Here is a 23,906-nt window from a genome sequence, read left to right on the forward strand (position 1 = left end):
AACAAGTAGAAATATATTTTAATATTCATTAGAACAGACTTATTTATTTTTGTAATTATTAATTACAAGTTTGTGAAATGTTAATGGTGCAATAAAAGAAATGTTTAACTTTTGTTCATACTTACTGAACCTAAGTACAGTTTTCAGCACAAACGGAGTAAAAAGATCCTTCATGTGATTCTGATGTAATCAGACCAACCAGAACCAGAACCAGAACCAGGTCATAAAATGGACAAACTTCCTGTTTCCAGCTTTTTGAACAACAACATTTCTTCTTTAAGGCTAACGTCCTTCTTAGCTTCAGCTAAGCTTCAGTTTCTTCATTTTAAAGCTTTAAAATCCTTCCAAGTTTTCAAACCTGAGTCAGGTTCAATAAAAACGTAGTGATGCTGAATACAAACGCAGATAATCAGTTTCCTTCAACACTGATACAGACAACACTTCTACCATTAATGAAATGCTAAACGGATTTAAGGCAACAGCCAAAAAAATGGCCTACATCTTACTGAATATGATGATTTGACTTATTATGATTTCATCTATATTTACTCTGATATTTTTACTTCTCAGGCAGAAAAAGGAAGATAGTGGTAAACTGGAGGTGAGTAGAGGAGGGGAGGAAGGATGTCTTCAGCGGAGATATTTCTGAAACAAAAGTAAAAAATATTAAAATATGTGTTAGTATATGATTGTTTCCTTAATCTGCTTTTAGCAGCTGTGTTTATAAGGCATCAGATATTCTGCATAGCTGTAGTTTATCTTCAGTAAACATAAGGATTTATGAAATAATTAATAATTTGTGTAGATAAATAAAGTGCATATGTAGAACTTTGATTTTAATGACAACTGATGCATTTCTACAGCCAGGCTGCTGCGTCTGGTCACACTAATTAAAATTACGCTCAGTTGGTGAATTCAGAGAATATTTTATCTAATTTATTATTACATGTGATAGAATAATCTTCCTACTGTAAATTCAAAGTTGCATAAAAATGCTTCCCTCTTATCTAATTTTGTTTCAGTGGACAGAAAACACTAGAAAATAATTGAAAATCCTAAAATAAAATAAAATAAGAAGTTGAGTTGTTATGTCATTTTGAATGGAAAGCTTATTTTTATACAGCAACTTTTCAGGTAACATGAAGGCACCAAGCCTTTGTTTTTGCTCTGCATTAAGCTACACCCACCAGGTCTGGTAATTCCTGCAGCATGATGCTGCCACCGCCAAGCCTGGCGTTTTCCATGTTTACCAAAAAGGTAATTATTCGTCTCATCTCTTGTAAACCGAACTGCTTGTTGTTGTGTTGTGCTATTTTTTATTGCTACTTTCGTCAACAACTAAACAGTTATTAATTGGTTATTAATCTTCTTCTATTAACCGTCACAGAAAAGCTGGATTGAATCGTTGACTCTAATTTTATGATTTAGGAGACTTCTCAGTGTATATTTCATAAGAATTTTAACTGAAGACATCAAATGACACAGACGTTTTAGAAAACAAACAAAAAGAGTAACCATTGTTTACTCTTTACTTTAGTCTGTCTGAGTCCTGTGTTTCTCTTACCTGTAGCACAAAAGCCGCCACCACGGCCATCAAGGCCAGCAGCAGCATCCTGCCCATCCAGCCCAGGTCAAAGGTCTTCAGGAGGAAGAAGCGGGCCCAGCCCAGTTTCTTGGGTGTGTGTGGCGGGTAGCGCATGTTGTTCACTCCCTCCATCTTCAGCTTTTTGATGAGACAGCCGCGCAGGTGGCTCAGCTGGTCGAAGGTGAACTTGCCGTGGTAGCAGCCCATGCCGCTGTTTCCTGATCAAAAAATAAAATAAGTTAGACTGAAGATAAGCTCAGAATAAAGTCCCTGAAAGTGTCAATGTGTTAATTTTTCTGTTACTTTGTTTTAAAGTATTTTAGTTTTAAATCTATTTTTTCAGAGTATTAAATATTTTAAAGTTGACTAGGTTTTATAACTGTTGACTTCATGATGTGTTTTTGTTGTTTTTTTATGTTCTTATTATATAAAATGTAATATATAGCTGAAATGTGCTATGCAAATAAACTTGGATGATTGATTAATCTATTCAGTTACTATCAGGTATTTCTCAGTTCAACATTTTATTTTATCCAAAGTCTGACGCTAGAGGGCGCTCTGACCTCTGCTTCACAGAGATGGGCAGAGTAAGAGTAACACTACTTCAACATATTTTCATTCAAGTAAAAAGAATCCATCCAAGAAATTACTCAAGTAAGAGTAAAATGTATTTGGTAAAACGTCTACTCAAATACAGAGATCAAATTATCATTTAAAAATTACATAAGTAAAAAAACAAAATCAGGCAAAAAATCCATCCAAATCAGTTTCTTTCAATAAATAAAAAAACGTATTAAACTTTAACAAAAAACTGCAGCTGTGTGTCTGTTTCTGGTGAATTTGTGGCTAAAAAAATCCAGAAATTTCACTCAAGTATGAGTAGAAATACTTCATAATAACATTACTTAAGTAAAAGTAAAAAGTACATTAAAGTAAAAATATTCCTAAAAGCAATTGTTTTTGAAAAAAGTTACTTTTTAAAAGTTTTTTGTGACTTACCTACTCCTCCAAAAGGCAGCGAACTGACAGAGAAATGAACCAGACAATCATTTGCCAGGAATCCTCCGCTGGACGTTTCGTCTCTCATTCTGCTGATCACCTGCAGAGAGAACAACGAAACAAGAACCTGGTTACACATTAAAACATATGCACACGTTTAAAACAAGTCAGCAAATTACATGTCTGATGGTTTTTAATCTTACTTTTTATGCTGTTTAGCGTTAAAATGACAAAGCAGGATGCAGTTGATCTAATGTGTGGATATAAATGGGTCAACATGCTTTACACACTGCATTTATTTATTTACCTGTTGTTTTTAATGTCCAACTCTGTTCTGGATTTCTAAACTGAATCAGAAAAACTGGAGCTATATTGTTGTGTTTGCTTTATTTTTATGCTTTGTGTGAATAATTTGTGTTAATAAAAACGTAGCTCTGAGATACCTTCTCATCTGCAGAGAAGACGTACAGAGCCAGAGGTTTTTCTCCCTTGTTGATGAACTTTATGGCCTCGTCCAGTCCGCTGACAGGAAGGATGGGAAGAAGCGGTCCAAATATCTCCTCCTGCATCACCTTGGAATCAGGCTTTACGTCACGCAGAACTGTGGGAGCTGAACGCAACATAAAAAAACCAACAATGTTTTAGTTTATAATTGAATAAAAAAAACCTCTAAGTGTGATCTTTGGTACCGATGAAGCAGTCTGACTCGTCTCCGTCTCCTCCTGCAGCCACTGTGCTGTCCCCCACCAAGGCCATGATCCTCTTAAAGTGCCGCTGGTTGATGATGCGCCCATAATCTGGGCACGTCTTTGGGTTTTCTGTGTAGAAATCCTGCAAATAACAGGAAAAAATAATAAATTTAAATATGAAATAAAGCTTCTTTTCATGTTACAAGTTCCATCAGCTCAGGGTCCAATTAGCGCTGGAAAATAAATCAGTAATAATATATATTGCGATAGACATGTGATCAGTATAAACAGATAAAACATTTGGTGGAGAATTCACTGATCCAGAACTGCACAGCATTCTGGGGGATGTAGGCAAAGTAAAGGTTTAGTTGTTCAGCCTCTCGCAGCTAGCTAAGCAAAGTGAGAGATTTTAACTGCCTTCCTCACTCTTTGGTTACCTAGCAACAAGCCATAAAGTTACTTATGGCTACCTAGCAACAAACTGTTAAGTAATTGATGGTTGCCTAGCAACAGCCTGTTGAGTAACTGCTGCAGCAGCAGTTTAAGATTTCACCACTGAGCCTCATAACTGCTTAAAAATAAAATAAAAAAAACAATGTGGTGGAGTGAAAACAGTTCAGAAAAGAGCAAATGTCACTTCATCAGTTTGGCAATATTTCAGATATTTAAAACATAAAACTGATCATTAATTATCGATATCGACTGATACGAAGCGTATGTTTTAAGTTTTCCAGCCGTATCGTCCAGCCCTGGTTCCACTGTGAGCTTCCGGTACCTTAACGGACTTCTTGACCTCCTCGATGACCCGGTCTTGAATGCTGGGGTCACAGAGGATGTAGTCTGGGGCGATGCAGGTCTGACCGCAGTTTGTGTACTTTCCCCACGTGATCCGTCTGAATAGAACATTTAACAGAAGGGTGTAAGAAAGGAGCATGTCGTCTTTAACAAAGAGCCAAAAGCTGTAAATACTAAACGTGTGTCGGACCTGCAGGCTATGCTAATGTCGCAGTTCTTGTCGATGTAGCAGGGGCTCTTGCCGCCCAGCTCCAGGGTCACGGGGGTCAGGTGTTTGGCAGCGGCCTCCATGATCACTTTGCCCACCGTACCGTTGCCGGTGTAGAAGATGTAATCAAATCGCTGGCGCAGAAGCTCCTGGGTCTCTGGGACTCCTCCAGTCACTACAGGGTAAAGCTCCTAAAACACAACAAACAGCTTAAACTTCATAAAAACAAAGAGTCCAAACTTATTGGGAGAATTTGCTTTATTATTTTATCTCCACTGCTCAAATACACACACAAGAAATATAACACCATACTATGTATAATTTCTTTGCATGTCTGTTTTTAATTTTGGATTTCTAAATCAGCAGGTTAAAGTGGCACATCAGTCCCAGCTTTACAGGCAGTTTATGTTTTAATAAGGACATTTTAACCTGCAAAAAAATGACTGTCAGCACAGAGTCTAACTATGAACTAGGGCTGAAACGATTCCTCGAGTGATTCGAGTACCTTGATTATTAAAATTCCTCGAGGAAAATTGACCTACCTCAAAGCTTCGTTAATTTATGTTTTATCATTTAGCGCACCGTGTTTCAGCTGGAACATTATTTGCGTTGAGCGGAGCGCTGACTTCCGCCTCTGAGTTGTTGACGGAAGCTACGTGTTAACGGCATAACGTCCAATCTTCAAATTCGGCCCGCGGGGATTTTACTGATTGGTGATAATTCCGGGTTTTCATCGTTTTTGTGGGACCAATAAACATCCTTAAAATGACCGGCGCAATGCCGGAAGTTCGGCAGCCTGAGCGGAGAGACTGAACACGGCGGGCGGCTGAGGGTTGATGCTTACAGGGTAAGAGCAGCTTTACGGACCGAACCGCACAATAAACTTATATCATCCCGGTCTGAACAAACGGGAGGCGGAACATGGCTGGTAGATGAGTTTCTGAACGGAGGAGCCGTAAATATCCCGTATTGCTCCCCCGGTCTACAAAAAAGTAACTGGTAGGGAAGCTCAAATGTGGAAAAAATAGACTGATGTTGATATCCGATAGTAACACTGGTGTTATGGAAGATTTACCAATATTTTATTTCATAATTGTTTTTATCCGATTACTCGATTAATAGTAAGAAAAATCTATAGATTACTCGATTACTAAAATAATCGTTTACAACAGCCCTACTATGAACTAATGAACAGATGAATAGATGGATGGAAAGATAGATTAATGCACAAATGAATGAATAAATAGACAGAAATTCAAATCTGGGAATCTAAATATTTGTTATACTAATTTTTTCCAGTTCCAGACTGTTACTTGAAGACAAACTATTTGTTACTAAGGCTTTTCAACACTATTTTTATCATATTTAGAAAGATAATTGGTAATTATTGCTCAAACTGACTTGAATTACTGACTCAAACTTTATTTGTGGAGCAGTTTTCATTCAGCCATGTGTCAGAGGAAGTGTTTAAAAGGATTAAAGTTAATATAAGATTATTGTAAATTTATGACTGACAGTAGAGTTTGAAATGAAATCCAACTAATATCAGTCTTTCTTCATAATATTGTGATAAAACATTTCCAAGGCTGAACTCCACACTGTCCTTTTTTATCACTGAAGATGAATGTTTTCTTATAATTAAAAATAAGAGATGTATATGATAAAGTAGTTTGCTACTTTTCTACTAAACTCACACAGTTTTGGTTAAATGCTGTAAATAAGCAATATGAGGTCAAAGATAACTAAACTTTCTGGTGCCTGAATTTCGTTTTTTTGTGTGTGTGGATCTTATTGCAATGTTTAACTCTTAAAAATTATTATTTTTTATTCAGAACATCATTAAACCAAAGCTTAATTTCTCTGCTTTCCTTCTTTTCTGAGTGTTTGGGAATGAATTTTATCTTCACTGTTGCTGTCATGTGTTGCTCTTTTTCTGCAAACACCATTAAAAATGCTGAGTTGTTTTTCCATGTAAACTGGTTTTCCATTCGGTTACCTTGTCGATGTAAAGCGGCAGCAGATCCTCCATGACCTTTGCAGTGTGAACGCAGACCTCTGACGGCTTCACCACAGCTGCGTTACCTGGACAGGTGATTCAGAAAAGAAAGAATAAAATGACGTAACGCCTCATAAATTTCTAAATTACCTGAGCAAACAATAAGTCCTGTTGATTTGTGTCGTCAGCTGGAAATGCGCAGTTTCACCGTTCAGACAATGTAAACTGTTACAAACGGGGCAAATTACAAGATTCAAACCCTGAACTTTGAACTTAACACACCCACCAAATGCAACACCTCATTTACTTCATCATCTTTTTCTTTTTAGAGGATTTATTTATTATTTATGGTTCTGACATTTATTAGATATTTATTTAAATTAAATCTTGTTCTCCAGTCAGCTGAATTTTATTGTTTTTTTAACCATAGTACATTGCATTGCAGGTGCAATTTACAATAACTAAATTAAAATCAAGTGAGTACATATTTTCTCACTTGATTTTATTCAGGAGCATTAGAGAAAAGGTAGATTAATACAAGAGTGCAAGACATTTCAGACTTTTAAGTGATTAATTTAGAAAACCATGCATCATCGTCCTAACTAGTTACATTTATCATTTTTTTGAAACAGTAGTTTTACTGAGCTGTTAGCCTTCCTATGCTGTTCCACCTGATTCAGGTTTTGTTTCACAGTAAGTCTGGGATTTCTCCCATTTATTTGGATTTCTCAGGAGAAAAGGAGAAGTTGTGAACGACGACGTCAATTTTCTTCTCTGTTTTCAGTTTCAGTCTGCCTTTAGTTTTCAAAATGGCAGCGGAGGAAGTGAACGAAGCCGTTCAGTCCGTATTGGCCAAACTTCTACATATTAAATTAACATTAATTAATGTACCACTGCTGATTTACCATGGGAAAAAATACAGTCAAGGTTTTAACGTGTCAAAATGTTATGAAGTTTAAGGGGTATGAATACTTTTACAAGACACAATACAAACATTAAACAAGTGTTGAATTACTCAGGACTTTCATCATTTACTGTACGACAGCTCAGATGATCCATTTGAATTTCCTCAAGGCTTTAAAAGCTCAGACAGCATCTTACATAACAGTCAGTAACCTTTCAACTTATTACTGGTGTGTGTAAAGATTATATCTATGTTAAGCTAGGTTAAAGCTAAAATAGGCTTTGTGTTTATTCAATTAATTAAATATTTGCACTGTATGTATTATGATTTAAACACATATTCAACTTCATCACTACATTTTAGCAACCAGATTAAAAAACAAAACATATATGTCACCACCTTATCAAAACACTGATTATGGGTGTCATTGATTGCACAATATTCCACAATTTTAGTCATTTCAAGACGGCTGAAGATGGAATAATGACCTTGAACCTACAGAGTTATTTTATTGTGCAAGTTTATCAAAGACTTCTGACCCAGCAGGCGTTTGCGTTAAGCTTTGATACTGCAGAACAAAGTCCAACATGTGCAAACACCCCGCTTGATGCTGCAGGCTCATTCTTCTCACTCTAAATATGTGACTCTAAGTAGCATTTATCCAACAGAGCTGCTGACGAGCAGCTGCTCCAGAGTACTGGTGCAGTGTTTATGAAGCAGCAGTGCTTAGATTATTGCATTGTCACGGTAAACAGCCAAGCGACTTCTCCCCAATCCGACGTCTGAATCACAAATAAATCAGAGTTGAGCCAAAACATTTGTTCAGAGCCTCAGCATGAGAGCGTCCTTAAAGAGACGCACAAAGTTAATCAGATAAATAAAGTTTAGCCTTGCAAGCTCACACTTCCAAACACAAAAACCTGAATTACTGAGGGCAGATTTTACAGGTTTTTAATCTCCAAAACTCTGCAGTCATGATTGCGGTCTGGAGTTCACAGCATGAGCTTTGACCCACTTATCTACGTGAGAATATGAAGCATTTGGCAAAGTTCTGGACACAAAGGGGAAGTAGAGTGGTGGTGATCACAAGACGGACTGAAAACCGACAGCAGAACCAGGAAGAACCTGTGCAGCTTTACTCACATCCTTATGTTTTAAAAAATAAAAAAGATTCTCTAGAAAGATTAAATCACTTTATGTAGCTTTGAACAAACTTTAGCTACAAAAAGGTGTAAAATCTTCAGAATGACTCTTTTTCACTAGTTCACCTGTAAACAAACTATTTCTTTCAGCAGTAAAGTATTTTAATTAATTGTGTAGAGAAACAGCTTACAGATGCTATTGGGTAATTATTGTGCAGTAATTTCTAAAAACTTTATGATACCCTCCTCTATTTCTAGTTATTTTAGATCTCTGGATTTTCTGCCCACAAATGTTTTTTAACCACAAATTTACCAGATGCATTCACACACCTGCAGTTTTTGTTAAAGTTTTCTAAGTTTTATATTCAAATAAACTGATTTGGAAAAAAATATTTTGCTTGATTTTGTTATTCTTTTTGCTACTTATGTGAATTATTGTCATTTTGGTCCTTAAAATACAACAATTTTTATTTAATTTACATTTTTGGTCTATCTGATTAGGGCATTTTTAAATATTAAATACTGATCATTTGATCATTAAGTACTTTTTACTTTTAGTTGAGTAAAATAAATATTTTGAAGTATCACTACTTTTAATTCAGTACAATTTTGGGTTCTCTGCCCACCTCTGTCTGCCTACTGGTAGATATTTTCTGGAGTCATGTAAGCAGATTATAGATTAGGGATCTCAAACTTTAGTTCCTAATAAGGTTGTTAGCAGAAGTTCAATTCTTCAGATGTGAATATAATCATTGCTGGATCCCACCTTAAATTTCGACCCGACAAATGAAGCTGCAGTACCTGCTGCAATCGCTCCAATGAGAGGCTGGATTGTGACGGCCCAGGGGTAGTTCCAGGCCCCGATAATCAGCACCAGCCCAAGCGGCTCCGGTTGGATGTAGACCGTGTCAGAGAGGGTCAGCAGGTTCTTCTCTACAGGACGGGGGGCCGCCCATTCCTTCAGCTTCCTGATGGCCAGGCCGATCTCCCCCTCCAGACCCAGAGTCTCAAACAGCTGCGTCCCCACTTCACTCTGACCATGGAGAAAATATTAAACCTAGAGTTAGCTAATGTAGATACTACGGAAGAGGATTAGGGCCACTGGAAAAAAAATTAAACAGTTCTGAGTTTAAAGTCAGAATTCTGACTTTAATCTCAGAAATCAGAATTCTGAGATTAAAGTCAGAATTCTGAGAAAAAAGTCAGAATTCTGACTTTAATCTCAGAATTCTGAGTTTAATCTCAGAATTCTGAGTTTAAAGTCAGAATTCTGAGAAAAAAAAGTCAGAATTCTGAGTTTAATCTCAGAATTCTGAGTTTAATCTCAGAAGTCTGAGATTAAAGTCAAAACTGTTTTTTTTTTTTCCAGTGGCCCTAATCCTCTTCCGTAAGATACAGTCCCACTGACTGTACAAAATGAGAAGGAGCTTAAGTGGAGTGTCTTGAAATGCACTTTAGAAATAAAATGTGTTACTGTTATTATTTATGTTCAGGTTGTTTTGAAAAACAACCTTAACACGCCATCCTAGCTGGTAGCAGTTAAAGTTAGCAGGACTGTGTATGTAAACAAATATAAGAGAATATGTTTTTTATTTTTTATGTACTACCTAAGGAATGTTAAATAATGTGGCATTAAAAATCTATTTCACCTCATTTTTCTCATCTTTTTGAGTTAAATTTAGACAACAATTTAGCGTGAGAGCTAGCTTCTTCTTTTCGTTACGTGTTTTTCTGTGTTTTTAGCACGTCGTATCTCACACTTGTCACTCACTTTATTGAGATCTTTCTTGATGGCATCCGAGATGTCTTTCTGCCTTTCTATGAATAAGCGCTGCAGGTTTTTCAGCTGGATGATCCGGTACTCCAGAGGTCGGGACCGGCCCGTTTCGAAGGCTTTCCTGGCCCGAGCCACCGCCTGCTGCTCTCGAGACATCCTACAACCAAAACAGGCGTCACAGTTCAGAGTTCAATTTAATTCCAACTTAATTCATAAAAAAATAACAATCTCTGAAGTGAAACTACAGAAGTAAATATTATTATTAGAACCGTAATCACACTAATTCACGTGACTTGTGTCCTAAAGAAACATGTCGCAAATGGGAACATTTGTCAAGTGCGTTAATTGTGTTTGTGGGACTGTAATTGCTGTGACACACAGTTAGACTAATAAATCGTTCTTATCGTCATTTTTTTTTATCGTTATCACAACAGTACTGCCAAGTATCGTGATAAAACTTTAAGTCCATATCGCCCAGCCCTAGTACAGGTGAATTTACCTCATTGGTCAGACTTTGTGAAATTAAAAACAGAATGAAACCTACATGCCAGAGTCTGCAGACCGGAGTTAGAAAGTTAAATGTCAAAGGTCATGACAATGGAAATAGAAAACGACTCAAACATCATAAAAAGACTGTTTGCCAAAGGTGGACAGAGTACCCCAAAAATAGTAATCAACCAAGAGTAAAACTACTTCAACATATTTTTACTTAAGTAAAAGTAAAAAACAGTCATCCAAGAAATTACTCAAGAGTACAAAAAATATTTGTTAAAAACGACACTTAAGTCCCAAGAAACTCATCAAAACATCAATCATTTAATATTGAAAAATTACACAGGATGGACCAAAAATATGCTGTTAATATATATATGCATATACTTGTTGCTGCTAAAACATGTCAATTTTTTTACTAGATTTTTTTATTACAGTGTTTTACTAGTGCATAACACTGTAATAAATATTATTATAACTTGTGTACATTAAAAGACCAAAATGCTTAACGTTAAACATGCAGCTCTAAACATTTGCACTGTGCAACCCATCAGAACTGCTCTCGGTTCTTTAACATGTTCTGAAAACATTTCTATTCCGGTAAACTAAATAGACCAGAATGATGAGTGCGTGTTAAAACGCCTTTTCTTCTATCGTCCTGCTGTCATGTAGGTTGAATCGCCCTTTGTTTACAGACACAAAGAAGGGGCAGTAATATGAGTGCAGCGAAGCCTCCATAACAGCAGCGGTCATACTGGGATGGTTCCCAGTTACAGGTAGAGACAGACGTTCAACATCCGGTTCACGGCTTGCAGCATAGCGGATCTGTGTCGTTTAACGTAACTTGCCGGTGCAACTTTTCCTGATCTGTTACTCCAGCAGCTCTAATCATCTTATCATTATTAGCATCTTTTCGACAAATACTGACCTACTTCCTTTACATAAACAGGATGTTCCGCCCCGTTGCAGCTCCACTGATCTGCCTGAGAGTTGGTATAGATATAGAGAAAATCTCTAAATCTTTAACTCTTACCTTTATAATTTCAGGGAGAAATGTAAAGTCCTTCACCGCCTGGATGATTACCCGCGGGGCTGAACAATGACAACAGGCCACAGCAGCTGCCCTCCTCTCCCCGTTAGGTCCCACCCACCGTGGGCTGGACCGAGAGTCGCTGCAGCCGGACTTAGTTTACATATTTCCCCACAGCTACACAGTGAACTTCAGCATCTACCGCTTTATGTCGCAATGAGAGGTTTCCAAACTATGATGCATTTCATTTTAGAGAAGATACTAACATGATCTCTAGCGCCACCAGCAGGTCAGAACTTCACATTGTTGTGCAGTTAGAACCGCTACCTGCGGCCGCCATCATTGTTTTTCTTTACTTGCACACTTTTATAAACTATAGCTATACAATTAGAAAGTTATTGCTAATAATTACAGACTTTTGCAGCTATAAACCTTACAATTACACCATAATTACATAACATTAAAGTTTTAATTTGGTGTTATGTAATAATTAACTGGTTGCATATTTTGTTTAAAGCAAATTTAGGAAATAAATTTACCACAGCTGCCGATATTTTACCACAAATTAGAGATGTTTTTTTTTATATTTATGCAGTGTGGTATTGTAGCATGCAATTACAAAAGCAAATGTTTTGGGCATTTGAACTATTATTGTACAAATTAGCTCAATCAGATTGGATATACAAAGGAGGAAATCCCATCTCATTAATGGGGGGACCCTAAACAGGGACATTTCGTTAGCGCAATTTTGGGGGGTCAGAAAAGTTACAGTGAAATGTAACGTAAAATGTGGTTTAAAAAGTTTTTAAAGTTTTCAAAAATGACTAAGTGGCAGTGCATATCAAACGTGTGTTTTGCTCAGACCCATAGAAGTCAAACTAAAATTCAGATGTTTCGATGTTTCGATGTCTGATCTAAAAATTCATCTTTATTTTTTTCTTAAATGAAATGCAAATTTATTTCGTTCTTTGTTTCTTACGCCTTTTTATATTGATCTTGTTTAAATACAAAGGTTTCTGTCAATATTTCTTTTTTTTTTTTTTTTGGAAGCGGGTGGGGGGGTTCCAAGATTGGGGGGTCCGGACCTCCCGCCGATCTCCCCGGGATTCATAGCCTCCGTGAACAGAAATTTTTAAACCTTGCCACAGAATTTCCATTAGATTTACATCAGGACTTTGACTGGGCCATTTTAGTACGTGAATATGTATACATAAATGTAAACACTATTATTGTAACTTCATGTTGAAACTTATTGTCCTGCAGTGTGGACATTTACTCATTTACTCTCAAAAATAATATGAATAAACTCTTAAAAGATGTACTATGCAATATTATTTAAATCATAAAGCACCAAACAAATAAAAGAATAAAACACACAAAACCTCCACGTTCCGTGTGCTTATAAAGCCATATTTGTACAAATTTGTCACCCGGCGCCGTGGCTTAGTTGGTTAAAGCGCCTGTCTAGTAAACAGGAGATCCTGGGTTCGAATCCCAGCGGTGCCTTTTATTTATTTTTCTTTATTTGCCTATTTTATTTTTCTCTATGCATTGTCATTCATCTATTTTACAAACCATCTTACCAATCCGAAGACTGTGAGAGGATAATGGAAAATAACATTTTAGTCAATCGGCAGAGTTAGGGAAACAAACGTCAACAAACGTCATGACGTACGTACGTCTACCTCGCTGCCATATTGTGGGTGGAAATTTTGTTGAAATACGAGAACAGTCTATCTGACACTTCTATTTGAAACGGTGTTAAATAAACCTATTTGAATTTGTGACATATAAAAATACAAAAATTATTCCTTTATAAAAGTAGAAATAATAATAAATAATTTATTGTACATAATGTACTCTGATATAGTGCCCTTGGTTGGTGTACTTTTTCTAATATTAAAATTACACAACAGGGAGCTAAAATAATAATACAAAAATCAAGAGTACAAAAACACCCTTAAAATTAATAATAGGATAATTTTACATTATCCTTACTAATCTGAAACTCTAGAAACAAAGAATTATCTGCAAAGAATCAACTATTAATTCAAACAAAACAAAGATGCCATTCATTCTGAAGCTGGTTTTCCAACAGGTAATACTGACTGAAAATGGGGAAGATGCCGGCAGTATAATAATAATAATAATAATAATAATAATAATAATAATATAGTATGACTAAGTTACAAGTTACAGTAGTTCATTTCAGATTCACAAATATTTTAACTATAAAAATTCAGTTTCCCAGGCAACTAGATGTCTCCATGACACGTTGAAACATTTGTTTTAAGAACTATTAGTCATGAAAATACAAATATTCACAACTAGCGTAAAACCAATCAAATCAAAGTCACGATAAACACAGAAAATACGGCATGTGTTTGTGTATATTTTTATTTCATGTGAAGAATTTTATAAATGTAATTTTGTCCACCAGAGGGCGCAACTGTTCCAAATATCTGAGATTCAAAACAAGATTCAAGATTCAAGATTCAAGAGACTTTATTGTCATTCACATCACGTGTTACATGAGGTGGAACGAAATTGGAACGAAAACACAAAGAGACATAAGATTTTTTCCCCCCAAGGATAAAGCATAAAGCAATGCACTGCAGAGGCAATATATAACTGCGTGTCAAAGATTACATATACACGTAACACTATTTTTATAAATGTATTTGAGGATTAAAACATCAAAAAGGTAAACAACATGCATCAAGCTTGCAACTTATATTGCTAAAGACAGGAATAGAACTGCCAAACATTCTAAAATGTAAAGGGATAGATCACAAATTTTGTCTTCTAACAACTGCAGCTGGAAAAAAATGTTGCACATAAATGCACACAAAAAGTGTACATAAAATCAATTTTAACAAATATGATCAAACAGAGTCTTACTGAGGCGGAAAACCAAAGAATAAAAATGGATTTCTAGGTTAATTTTAATAGGAAGCTTTAAAGAAATCCATCTAATGAGCAGGTTATTACATAGTTGATTTTCTTTGTTGTTATACTAACTTTTCATTTAAGTTGTACACTGGACATCCTGCTTTCTTTTTCAATGAAAATACCCACCATCTTCTGTCTAAATAATCACTAAATGCAAACATGAACACAGTTTAAAAGTTCTTAAAACTGATTTTGCATCAAACTCTGTGGTTGTTTTGAGACCAAAGATTTTGTCTGTTTTGGTCGAGGTGTTATCTTCAGGATTTTAGGTCCAACTAATCTGCATGTGTACTAAATAGTAACAAAAAGAGAGTTATGTAGTGTTAATCTTAACTGGTTTTCTCTGTTTACTTAAAAAAAAACCCCGAACTATCCCTTTAAAGTGAATTAAATCATGTGCAGGTTTAGCACATGCATTCGAAAAAAGCAGCAGCAACAAATAAGTATTCTATTATCAGTGGGCACAGGGTAATTATTGCATAGATGTGTCTGTGTCTTAGATGATCTATCTCTTCTCTGCCCTGGATGAATCAGTCAGGTCTTCCTCTTCACAGCCCAACCAATATTTTGCAATGGATCTTGGGTAAGGAGGGCTGACGGAGTCCACCCGTTTAGTCTGCAGAGACACTCTGTAGTACTTGTCTGTCAACATCAAGAGAAACGAAACGGACAAGCAAAGAATAAAAAAGTTACAGCAGTTGGTGCAAAAATGAAGAAGCTCATTAAAGCAGTGAGTTTTAAAACTTACTCCCTGTAATCATACCTTTCTTGAAAAAGTAGACATTTTGAACTGGGGTGCTTTTGTATTCCTGGACTGTAGCCACTTCAGCCATGTCGCTGTAATCTAGGCCAAAGTCAAACAAATCGTCATCGAGCCACAAATCATCAAACACAAAGCGACTTTGCCTTCTGCGCTGTGGGAAACGTCTCTTGCTGGGCCTCCTCCTCCGCCCTCTGCTCCTCCGCCTTGCTGGTGGAGACGATATTGTTGGCTTGGGACTAAGAGAAACCTTTCCTACCAAGGCAGCATCAACAGGGGGGCTAATGCCTTTCCAGTCCCTAAACGTGAGTTGGGGGCTGGAGTTATGAGTGTCTGAAGGAAGAGAAAGGGAGAAAATGAGTAATGTTTATAAAACATACAGTCACCTGCCACTTTATTTGATACACTTTGGTTGTACCAGGTTGGGCATTCGGTTGTCCTCAAAAGTGCATTATGTTTTTGTGGCATGGATTCAAAAAGATCTTTAAAGAATACATTTTAGCATCTCAAACCGTTTGACAACTCTCCACTGCTCCCTGATGTCAACAATTAATTTCTGCCCACACAGCAGCTGCTCACATTAAGTTTTTTTATTTCTTAAACCATCATCTGTAAAACTCAAGAGATGGTTGTTGGTACAAAACCCGATGAATCAACAAAAAGACTCAGAAACCCTTACTTTACTTCCTCATTCTGATGCTTAGTCTTCACCACATCCAGATGTCTAACTGCACTAAATCTGGCTGATTCATCAGTTGTGTTAGCAAGAAATTGAAGTGGACCTAATAAAGTGGCCAGTGAGGGTACACATAATGTAAACAAACCATATCTGGGTCTTACAGAAGCTTTCAAAGAGATCTGTGAAGAGGTTCTCTAATGGTTGCTCGCAGAACAGGTCTGTGTACCGGGTGAACAGAACCGACGGAGACGTTCTGCTCATGGAGACGCACTCTTCATGGGATGGCTGGTGCTTGAACTCGTACTGGTAATACTTATCACCTGAGAAACCAAACAGATGTTCTTTTAGCAGAATTATAATAACAACAAGTTAGTGGCTTATTTAATAAAAAAGAAGAACACTGCAAAGAGTTAAATAACTAAACATGTAGAAATCTTTTCTCTGCAAATCTTTTGCTAGTGTTAGAGGCGCCCTCTGGTGGCCATTTGAATTAATGTAAATGTAAGGCCCTTCAGCAGCACCAAGCATCTAAAGACAGGACAAAAACAAGACATTTGACCTTTTTAAATGCTGCAATTTGTTTCTCATATCTCTGCAAATACCTTTAAAAAAGTAGGCTTTCTCTTTTCCTCGGTGACTTGGTGCAGGTACAGCGAAAGCTGCATCTATATCATTTGGGATGTCTTCGAAGCCGACGGAAATGTCCCTGGGATAGTCCTCATCTAAGACATCTCCGTCAAATCTCCAGTACTGGTTGCCCTTAGATACAAAATATACAGAAAAAGAAGTTATCAAACATAAAAATGTGGTTTTTATACACCACATTTTTATGTTTGATAGCTTCTTTTTATTCTTCAGACATTTCATAAGGAACCAAAGATTCCCAGGTTTGTAATGGGAATTCAGGTTACCTGCTGGGAAAATTCTGAGTAGATAATTTTTATTAATAACCATAAACAAAGACTTTGTTATGAGGGGGAAAACTTTTTAGCAAGTAATGTTTGAATTTATCATTTTTAGGAGCATAATTTAAGAAACTACATGCAGCTCATTCTTTTCCTCCACTCTTGCTGAAAAAAAATCTTCCTACTTGAACAATTAGAATGCTAAATATTATATTCAGACTGAATAATTTGGTTTAAAAATAACCTTTTAAAGCTTAAAGCTGCTGTGGTTCCCACCTTGAAGATGTACGACTTTCCTTGGCAGTTGATGCGGGTGAATGCGGCGCTGACGGGTCCTGCGATTCCCCACACCTGCTCGATGAGTTTAGGGTAACCAGGAAGAATCGACCGCTCATCCAGCTCAAAGAAATACGAACCTAGGGGCGGGGATATCAGTTATAAGAGTTTTAGATAAGATTCAAAGCAATTCTACCAAAAACTCACAAACCTTCGCACACAAATGGATTCTTGCATCTGAAGTGATCTACATTTCTTAAATCACTTCATTTTTAATACTGCTTTTATTTAAAATTTATTTTTTGTCACAATAGCATCTGATATTTTATGTATAAAAAACATTGCGTACGTAAAATGTTAAAATAACTTAAAAATAAACATCAAGGTTATATCTAAAATTCAATAAACCAGAGTGATGAAGCTTTGACTTATGAATGCTGAACTCTATTTAAAACATAAAAATAAATAAAATAAACAATATAACACTAGTACTTTCTTGTAAAACAATCTGACTTTACAGTAAAGTCCCAAATCATTTACACTCCATGTGTATTTAAGAGTTATCTTTATTAGATATACAATAAACCATGAAAAAAATGTTGTAATAAAGGCAGATCAACTTTTTTCATGTTCCCATTGGTATTTCAATAATTTATCTTTTATCTTTGGCACACCTCCTTACCATCACCCTAATTTTTAACTCAAGTTTAAGCCAGGACTTGGACTAGGCCACTCCAAAACATTAATATTACTTCCTGTCAGAAAAAAACATGTTGGCAAATTTTAAAATGTATAGTGTAAACAAAAACATCTAAATTAACGTTGATGTTGTTTTATTGTGTTGGGAAAGACAATCATTTACCACCAACATGAAAAAACTTTAAATTTAAATCAACCAGATCTTGTGTGAATAATTTAATCTTATTTTTAGTTTCCTCTCTGAACCTTCAAAGAAATTAAGTAACGAAGACAGAGCAACTAGATTTTACCTCTAAATGCGTAGATCGATCCGTTCTTCAGCTGCAGGAACGCGTCAAAAGGTCGGCCGCTGCAGGGCGCTGCGTTGGGGTCGACGGTGGGCGAGGCCCCGTGGGGGGCCCTGGGTGGCGGGGTCAGAGAGGAGGGCACAGTCGGAGCCACCGTGATTAAATCTGGTGTTTGCTCTGTTGTGCTCATATTTGGATCCATTTCTGCTTCTCCAAACGTGTCCCCACGAGAAACTTAGAGAAGAAAATGTTATCATGAATAACACCAGTTGGTATAAATTCTTACTTATTCTTAAATTGTAAACTGTGGTCCGCGGGCGCCCTCTAGTAGTCCGCGAGGTACTGCACGTAAACAACCGTTTATTTGACGTTACGTTAGCTCAAAGTGCGACGCTACAGTTAGCTTACCAAAGCATTTTGTTTATAAATAATAATGGATAAATGGCTTAAGACCGGGTCACTAAAAAGAAAGCCTGAATATGTCGGTGGAAAGTTTCTCAGGAACTTTTGTTTTTGAATATTATAACGATACGTAGCATGCAGCAGGGACGCAGATCTAGCTACGGCTGTACTGAATGCAATATGGCGGTGACTAACTGCATCTTAACACCTAAAATAAAATAATGTGATGGGCTATCTACTGGCTGAAAGAAAATGTCTGTAACCCAACACAAGTCTATGTTTCTTTTACTATTATTCTAAATTACAGATAACTCTAAAACGTTATTAGCAAAGAAATTTTGATTTCCTCCATGTGTTACTCAAAATGACTTGTTCATGGTTTTATTGTGACCACATTTACAAAACAGCGCCACCCTTCACTTCAGGCGGAACAAAGAATGAGTTAAGGAACTATTCTTTTAATTTCAAGTTGTATGTGTTAAGTTGTGTTATTGCGAGGGCAATTTTAAGTTAGGTGGTCTGTGAGTGTTTGTTAGATGGGGTAAGTGGTCCTCGGCCTGAAAAAGTTAGAGAAACACTGAAAATAGACAGAAGATTTGAGCAGCGCACTCACCCTTTTTGGGGCAGAGGGTGTAAAAGTCCTCACAGCAGCTCCCATAATACACACACATAGAGTCACACTGGCATTTGTTCCGTGAGCTGAAGGAGCCACAGCGACCCACGCAAGACTCTGTTGGAGTGCAATTTGTTTATTTCAGGCACGAAGTGTTTATTTTTTGATTAGAGTTCAGCTTAGGGTAAAAGTGTCTTCTCAAACAGTGACGGTTTTCAAATACGAAAGCATTACTTTTACACACTTTAATCTATTGTATGATTAATTTCATTGTGGTTTATTAAAACCGACTGTTAGTAGTTTTTGATTTGAATAACACCAATTGGTTTAAATGACTAATTGACAAAATGTGATGGGTTTTTTTACCGGTTTCTCAAATTCTGGAATTGTTCAGACTTTTTATTTTTCCATTTTTAAGATGTAAAGCACTTTGAACTGCCTTGTTGCTGAAATCTGCTACACAAATAAGCTTGATTGAAACTTGATTGATTAATTAGTAAATCATTTATTGCTGTGGTAGTTTCTAAACTTTTGGACCTCCTCCACCAAAAAAAAAAAAAAAAAAAGTTGAATGTGAGGAGCTATATAGACAGAAACATTTGAAGTTACCTGTTGCATTTTTTAACCAAAAAGAAGAAAATAGTCCTGAGAAATACAGATTATAAACACTTTTTTCTGTTTTCTTTTCCCTTTTATTTCCATTATTTTTCTTTTCCTTTGTTTTGTTGTTTCTTTGTTTCTTTCTTTGTTTTTTCCTTTCTTCTTTTCTCCCTTCCTTTCTTTCTTCCTTTCTTTCGTTCTTTTTTTTCATATTGCGCCAATTCACAACAAATGCTGTCTCAAGGCACTTTAAAATATAATTTAAATTCAATCCCACATACATTCCAGTTGATCCTAGTTCTCAAGCAGTACAGTATGCTCAATTAATTATTCAATGTATTATGTTTATTATATATTTTCTTCTATAAACAAACAGTAATAATAATGAGTTTAAAAGCAATCACTACTGAAAGTACACCAAACCTAAGTGGAACAGAACTATACATTTTTAAGTAATCTATATTGGTAAAACTGCAATAACTTGGTTATTTTAACCTAATACCAAACATCTTCAGTCAGTCTTACCTTCTGCTCCAAACGCCGTGTCCAGCAGGAGCGCCAGGCCCAGCAGAACCACTGCTGGTTTCATGGTCACTCACACCAAACAAACTCCTAAGTTATAACCAAACAGCTGTAGAAATTCTTTAATTTCTTCAAATAACAGCAAATGAACTGAGTGACGAGTCTGAGCTGAGTGCCCCACTCTGTGATTCGGATCAATAGATATTTTTTCAGAAGCTACCGACCCCGAGGCGTCTGCCGTCCTGATTGGTCGACGCTGAGCTGTGACGATCATTAAGCTGAAACCGGTGACCTCTGTCCTGTCCATGCATCGCACTAACATTAATGTCTATTTAGACTAATGAGAAACATACGTGACATGTGTGGGTTATGCATGTTCAGTGCATCTGTAGTTTGAAAAGAGAGAAACAATATTTCTTTCAACATTGTGTAACTGATGCAGACTTTCCATTCTATTGATCTCTAAATAAACAACCAAAAACAAACACAGAGGTTTCTTCTGCCACATTTAGGCACACTACTGATGCTCTAGCATTTAAAAACGAATCTACATATAGTTTCACCTGTAAGATTTTAAATCAATGCAGTTTTTATAGTTGAATGTTAAATTAATATTAGCTTTTCTGGCAGGTATTTTTGCTTAAAGCACAACGGAGAGATGCAGAAAAAGTTTACAGAAAGATGACAGGTATTTATTACTCATTATATGATTACCAGCATCAAAACGTTACTGGTAATCTTACAATTACCAGCAAAGACAGAGTGATTTGGAATTTAAAATGTGTATTTTATAAAATATAAAAATATTCTTAAATATTTTGAAAATATAGATATATTTATATTTTTAAAAAGGAAAGTCGCTTTTAGGAATAACTTAAAGAAATAACTATATAACTATAATAAAGTTTGGGTTTAAAAAATGCAAAAATATTTTTAGATTATTAAAATGTAAAAACATTTATACTTTTATATTTTACTTTTCAAAATATAAATATTTATAAATATTTTTATATTTTAAAATATGATAAAATTAAAAAATAGTACATTCTATTAAAATATTAATATTTTTATATTTTGCAAAATATAAAAATATTTAAAAAAAATGTTAAACCCCAAATTTTTTACATAAAAAAAAAATGTAACTTACGTTTTTTAAAACCCAAAGAGACTTTCCTTTTTTTAACGACAGACTGACTTTATTTGGAAAAGGAAAGTCAGAACAATTTAATGCCTTTAAATGACATACAGAAGAAAAAAAAACTAATTCTGAGGATAGATTGGGACAGATTAAGATTGCATCTGGACTTTGGTTGTCACATGATAAAATATTAAAATGTTAAGTGAAAACACACCCTTCAAAGCTTGATAACTTATTTTATTGATAAAAACATTTCACCTCATGGCTGATATGTTTGGAAAGAGAGATTCTGTTTTAAACTAAGAGAAAAAGTAAAACAAATAAGTGAAAATCAGAAAGAAGCTTCAAAACAACAGAATGAAAGTAGATGCTGAAATGATGTGACCAATAAACTAGGTCATGTATAAAAAAGCTTTTATTAGAGATTTGTTGATGCCGTGGTGTATTTATTTATTTTCACCTGATCCTGCATTATGCAAAATGACTTTAACCCAAATCATTTTACTGACACTATAAGAAGTGTATAAGATTTGATTGCTAATCACAGTTCTAGCATACTGTGGTAACTACTTTGTAAAGTACAGAAACTTTCCTTTTATTCTGTTTTAAAGTGTCATTCAATTCAGAATCAAAACTGTAAAGAGTTGGTCACTTTGGCCTTAATGTTTATAAACTAAACATGCAAACATGCTGGTTTAAAAGCAGCGTGAGTGACACCAAAGTGCAGCAGAACAAAGCAGTAATAATAATAAAACAAAGTAATAAAATCATCCAGTAAAACAATAAAAGCACAGATAATTCATGTTGTAAGGTTTTACTTTACCTGAATGCCAGAGAGTAAAAGTGAGTAGAAGCACATTAAAGTTTTAAAAACTTTGAGCTGATCTGATATGAAGAATTAAGTAAAAGTATGATCAGCTCCAAGCTTTAACAGTAAAATCTTTTTTTAAAAGCTGATCTATACCCCTGCATGCCAAGTTACAGGGACATATGCATGTTGTAGCTAAAGCATGAATATTTATTTTTCAAATCTCTAAAATAAAAGTAGGAGATAAACTACCGTATTTAAAAAAAGCCTCACTGATTTTCCTGGTTTTAAAAAAGTGGTTCAGACTCAGATAGTGGAAATGTGAGTCCATCCTTGCTCTGACTTCATGCAAGCAGTATAATAAGGACTTTAAAAAGTCGTTATTATCGTTTTTTTATCTTCGTAGGCTTGTAAATCTGAACAATTGATTGGAATATTAAAATTTCTAAAAATAGGAAATAGGCTGCAGAGGCAGCATGTACACTAAAAGCAGGACAGAACCCAGAACAGAGCCTTGGGGAACTCCATCTGCTAGAGGAATGATCCACTTATATATGTACAGTATGTATATATATATATCTATGTATATATAACGTCTTCACAAACGTGAACTTGTGCAGACGTTAAACTGCTCCACTGTAACTGACCTTTGGTTACCTGTGATGGCGCTGGACTCCTTCACCTGATAAACCTGACTCCATCATTGGCTCCATCTGTCTGCTCCGCCCCCTTCCTGCACAGCTGCCTCCCTCTTTACCAGCAGCTTCATCTCCCTCCCTGTCCAGGATTGTGGACAATTTGTTGTTGAGTTAATGTTTGATGCTCTAACTTGGACATAGAGAGTAACTTGCATTCATTTTAGTGTTTATTTTTATTTTTTTTTTACCAAAGCAGCTTTCTCCACATCTCCACTATTGGATCTTGGTTGACGTTTTTCCACCTGTCCGGCCTCTTCTTCCTCCTCCTCTTCCTCACACACCACCAGTGTGTGTGGATCTGGTTTGTTAGAGTTTTAAGATCATCATGGGTAGCATGTTGGATGTGCTAAAGTGGATGTGGTTCCACAGGAACTACATCATCATCGTCGTCACGCCTCTCGCCTTTCTTCCTCTGCCTCTGGTCGTTCCCACCCCGGTGAGTGAGAACGAGCTTCACTGTTGAAATCAGAGTAATTTTTGTTTTTTCTCACTCTGTGTTCCCGTTTATCTGACTGTGTTCTTACTCAAAGCGTTGATGTCAGACGTCCAGGTGATGACAACATGTCTAAACTGAGAGGAGAACAATGGTCAGCTGAAAATTAGTCATGTTTGGTCAATCTGTGAACTTGTCATCCAATCTGATGTTTGTATTCCTCCAGAAATCACACCAAATGGAATAGAAAATGTTGTGAATTGCACAGCTAAAATATTTAAAGACATCATTATTTGGTGTTTTGTACCAACTTTACATGCATAGATTGACTCTTCATGTGGATTTCCTTGGTTTAATGTGGAGTGAAAACCTTGTGAAATAAATTTCTTAGAGATTATAGAAGAAACGTAGAAAGTTTAAACAAATGTCTGTACAGCATGTAAGAGTGATTACTTAAAAATATCAAATAATTAGGTTTTGTGAATATCAAAACAAGTTTGTCAAATGTTTTGTATCA

The 23,906-nt window shown here is 35.9% G+C and overlaps 2 protein-coding genes and 1 non-coding gene across 4 annotated transcripts; 1 reads left to right on the plus strand and 2 right to left on the minus strand.

The window, feature by feature from the left end:
• On the minus strand, positions 1-11,868 carry aldh3a2b (aldehyde dehydrogenase 3 family, member A2b). Of its 2 annotated transcripts, none has more exons than XM_008427446.3 (11): positions 11,516-11,868; positions 10,090-10,252; positions 9,120-9,351; positions 6,273-6,358; positions 4,259-4,467; positions 4,049-4,166; positions 3,274-3,415; positions 3,028-3,194; positions 2,585-2,684; positions 1,565-1,803; positions 1-645 (listed from the first exon to the last, which is right to left on the minus strand). In XM_008427446.3, exons 2-11 carry the CDS (start codon positions 10,249-10,251, stop codon positions 631-633), a joined length of 1,470 nt encoding a protein of 489 aa, XP_008425668.1. In that variant the 5' UTR covers position 10,252; positions 11,516-11,868; the 3' UTR covers positions 1-630. The 2 variants fall into 2 exon arrangements, with proteins under 2 accessions (XP_008425668.1, XP_008425667.1); XM_008427445.3 differs by having other exon boundaries at positions 11,621-11,867.
• Positions 11,869-13,049: 1,181 nt separating this feature from the next.
• trnat-agu (transfer RNA threonine (anticodon AGU)) lies at positions 13,050-13,123 on the plus strand. Its single transcript has one exon. It is a non-coding gene; the product is annotated as a tRNA-Thr (tRNA).
• A 1,053-nt stretch (positions 13,124-14,176) lies between these two features.
• vtnb (vitronectin b) lies at positions 14,177-20,514 on the minus strand. Its single transcript, XM_008427444.3, has 8 exons — positions 20,316-20,514; positions 19,191-19,307; positions 18,179-18,409; positions 17,190-17,329; positions 16,611-16,767; positions 16,170-16,328; positions 15,333-15,662; positions 14,177-15,211 (listed from the first exon to the last, which is right to left on the minus strand). Exons 1-8 carry the CDS (start codon positions 20,377-20,379, stop codon positions 15,075-15,077), a joined length of 1,335 nt encoding a protein of 444 aa, XP_008425666.1. The 5' UTR covers positions 20,380-20,514; the 3' UTR covers positions 14,177-15,074.
• Positions 20,515-23,906: the final 3,392 nt, after the last annotated feature.

This window comes from Poecilia reticulata, chromosome 14, assembly GCF_904066995.2.
Source record: "Poecilia reticulata chromosome 14, P_reticulata-male-v2, whole genome shotgun sequence".
Lineage (NCBI taxonomy): Eukaryota > Metazoa > Chordata > Actinopteri > Cyprinodontiformes > Poeciliidae > Poecilia > Poecilia reticulata.

Coding starts and splice junctions, on each gene's coding strand:
- aldh3a2b (XM_008427446.3), bottom strand. CDS start 10,251: ATGTCTCGAGAGCAGCAGGCGGTGGCTCGGGCCAGGAAAGCCTTCGAA. Junction 9,352..10,089: donor TCAAGAAAGATCTCAATAAA/GTGAGTGACAAG, acceptor CTCCATGGTCAG/AGTGAAGTGGGGACGCAGCT. Junction 6,359..9,119: donor CATTGGAGCGATTGCAGCAG/GTACTGCAGCTT, acceptor TCACCTGTCCAG/GTAACGCAGCTGTGGTGAAG.
- vtnb (XM_008427444.3), bottom strand. CDS start 20,379: ATGAAACCAGCAGTGGTTCTGCTGGGCCTGGCGCTCCTGCTGGACACG. Junction 19,308..20,315: donor CACGGCGTTTGGAGCAGAAG/GTAAGACTGACT, acceptor GCACTCCAACAG/AGTCTTGCGTGGGTCGCTGT. Junction 16,329..16,610: donor GAAAGCCTACTTTTTTAAAG/GTATTTGCAGAG, acceptor TTGGTTTCTCAG/GTGATAAGTATTACCAGTAC.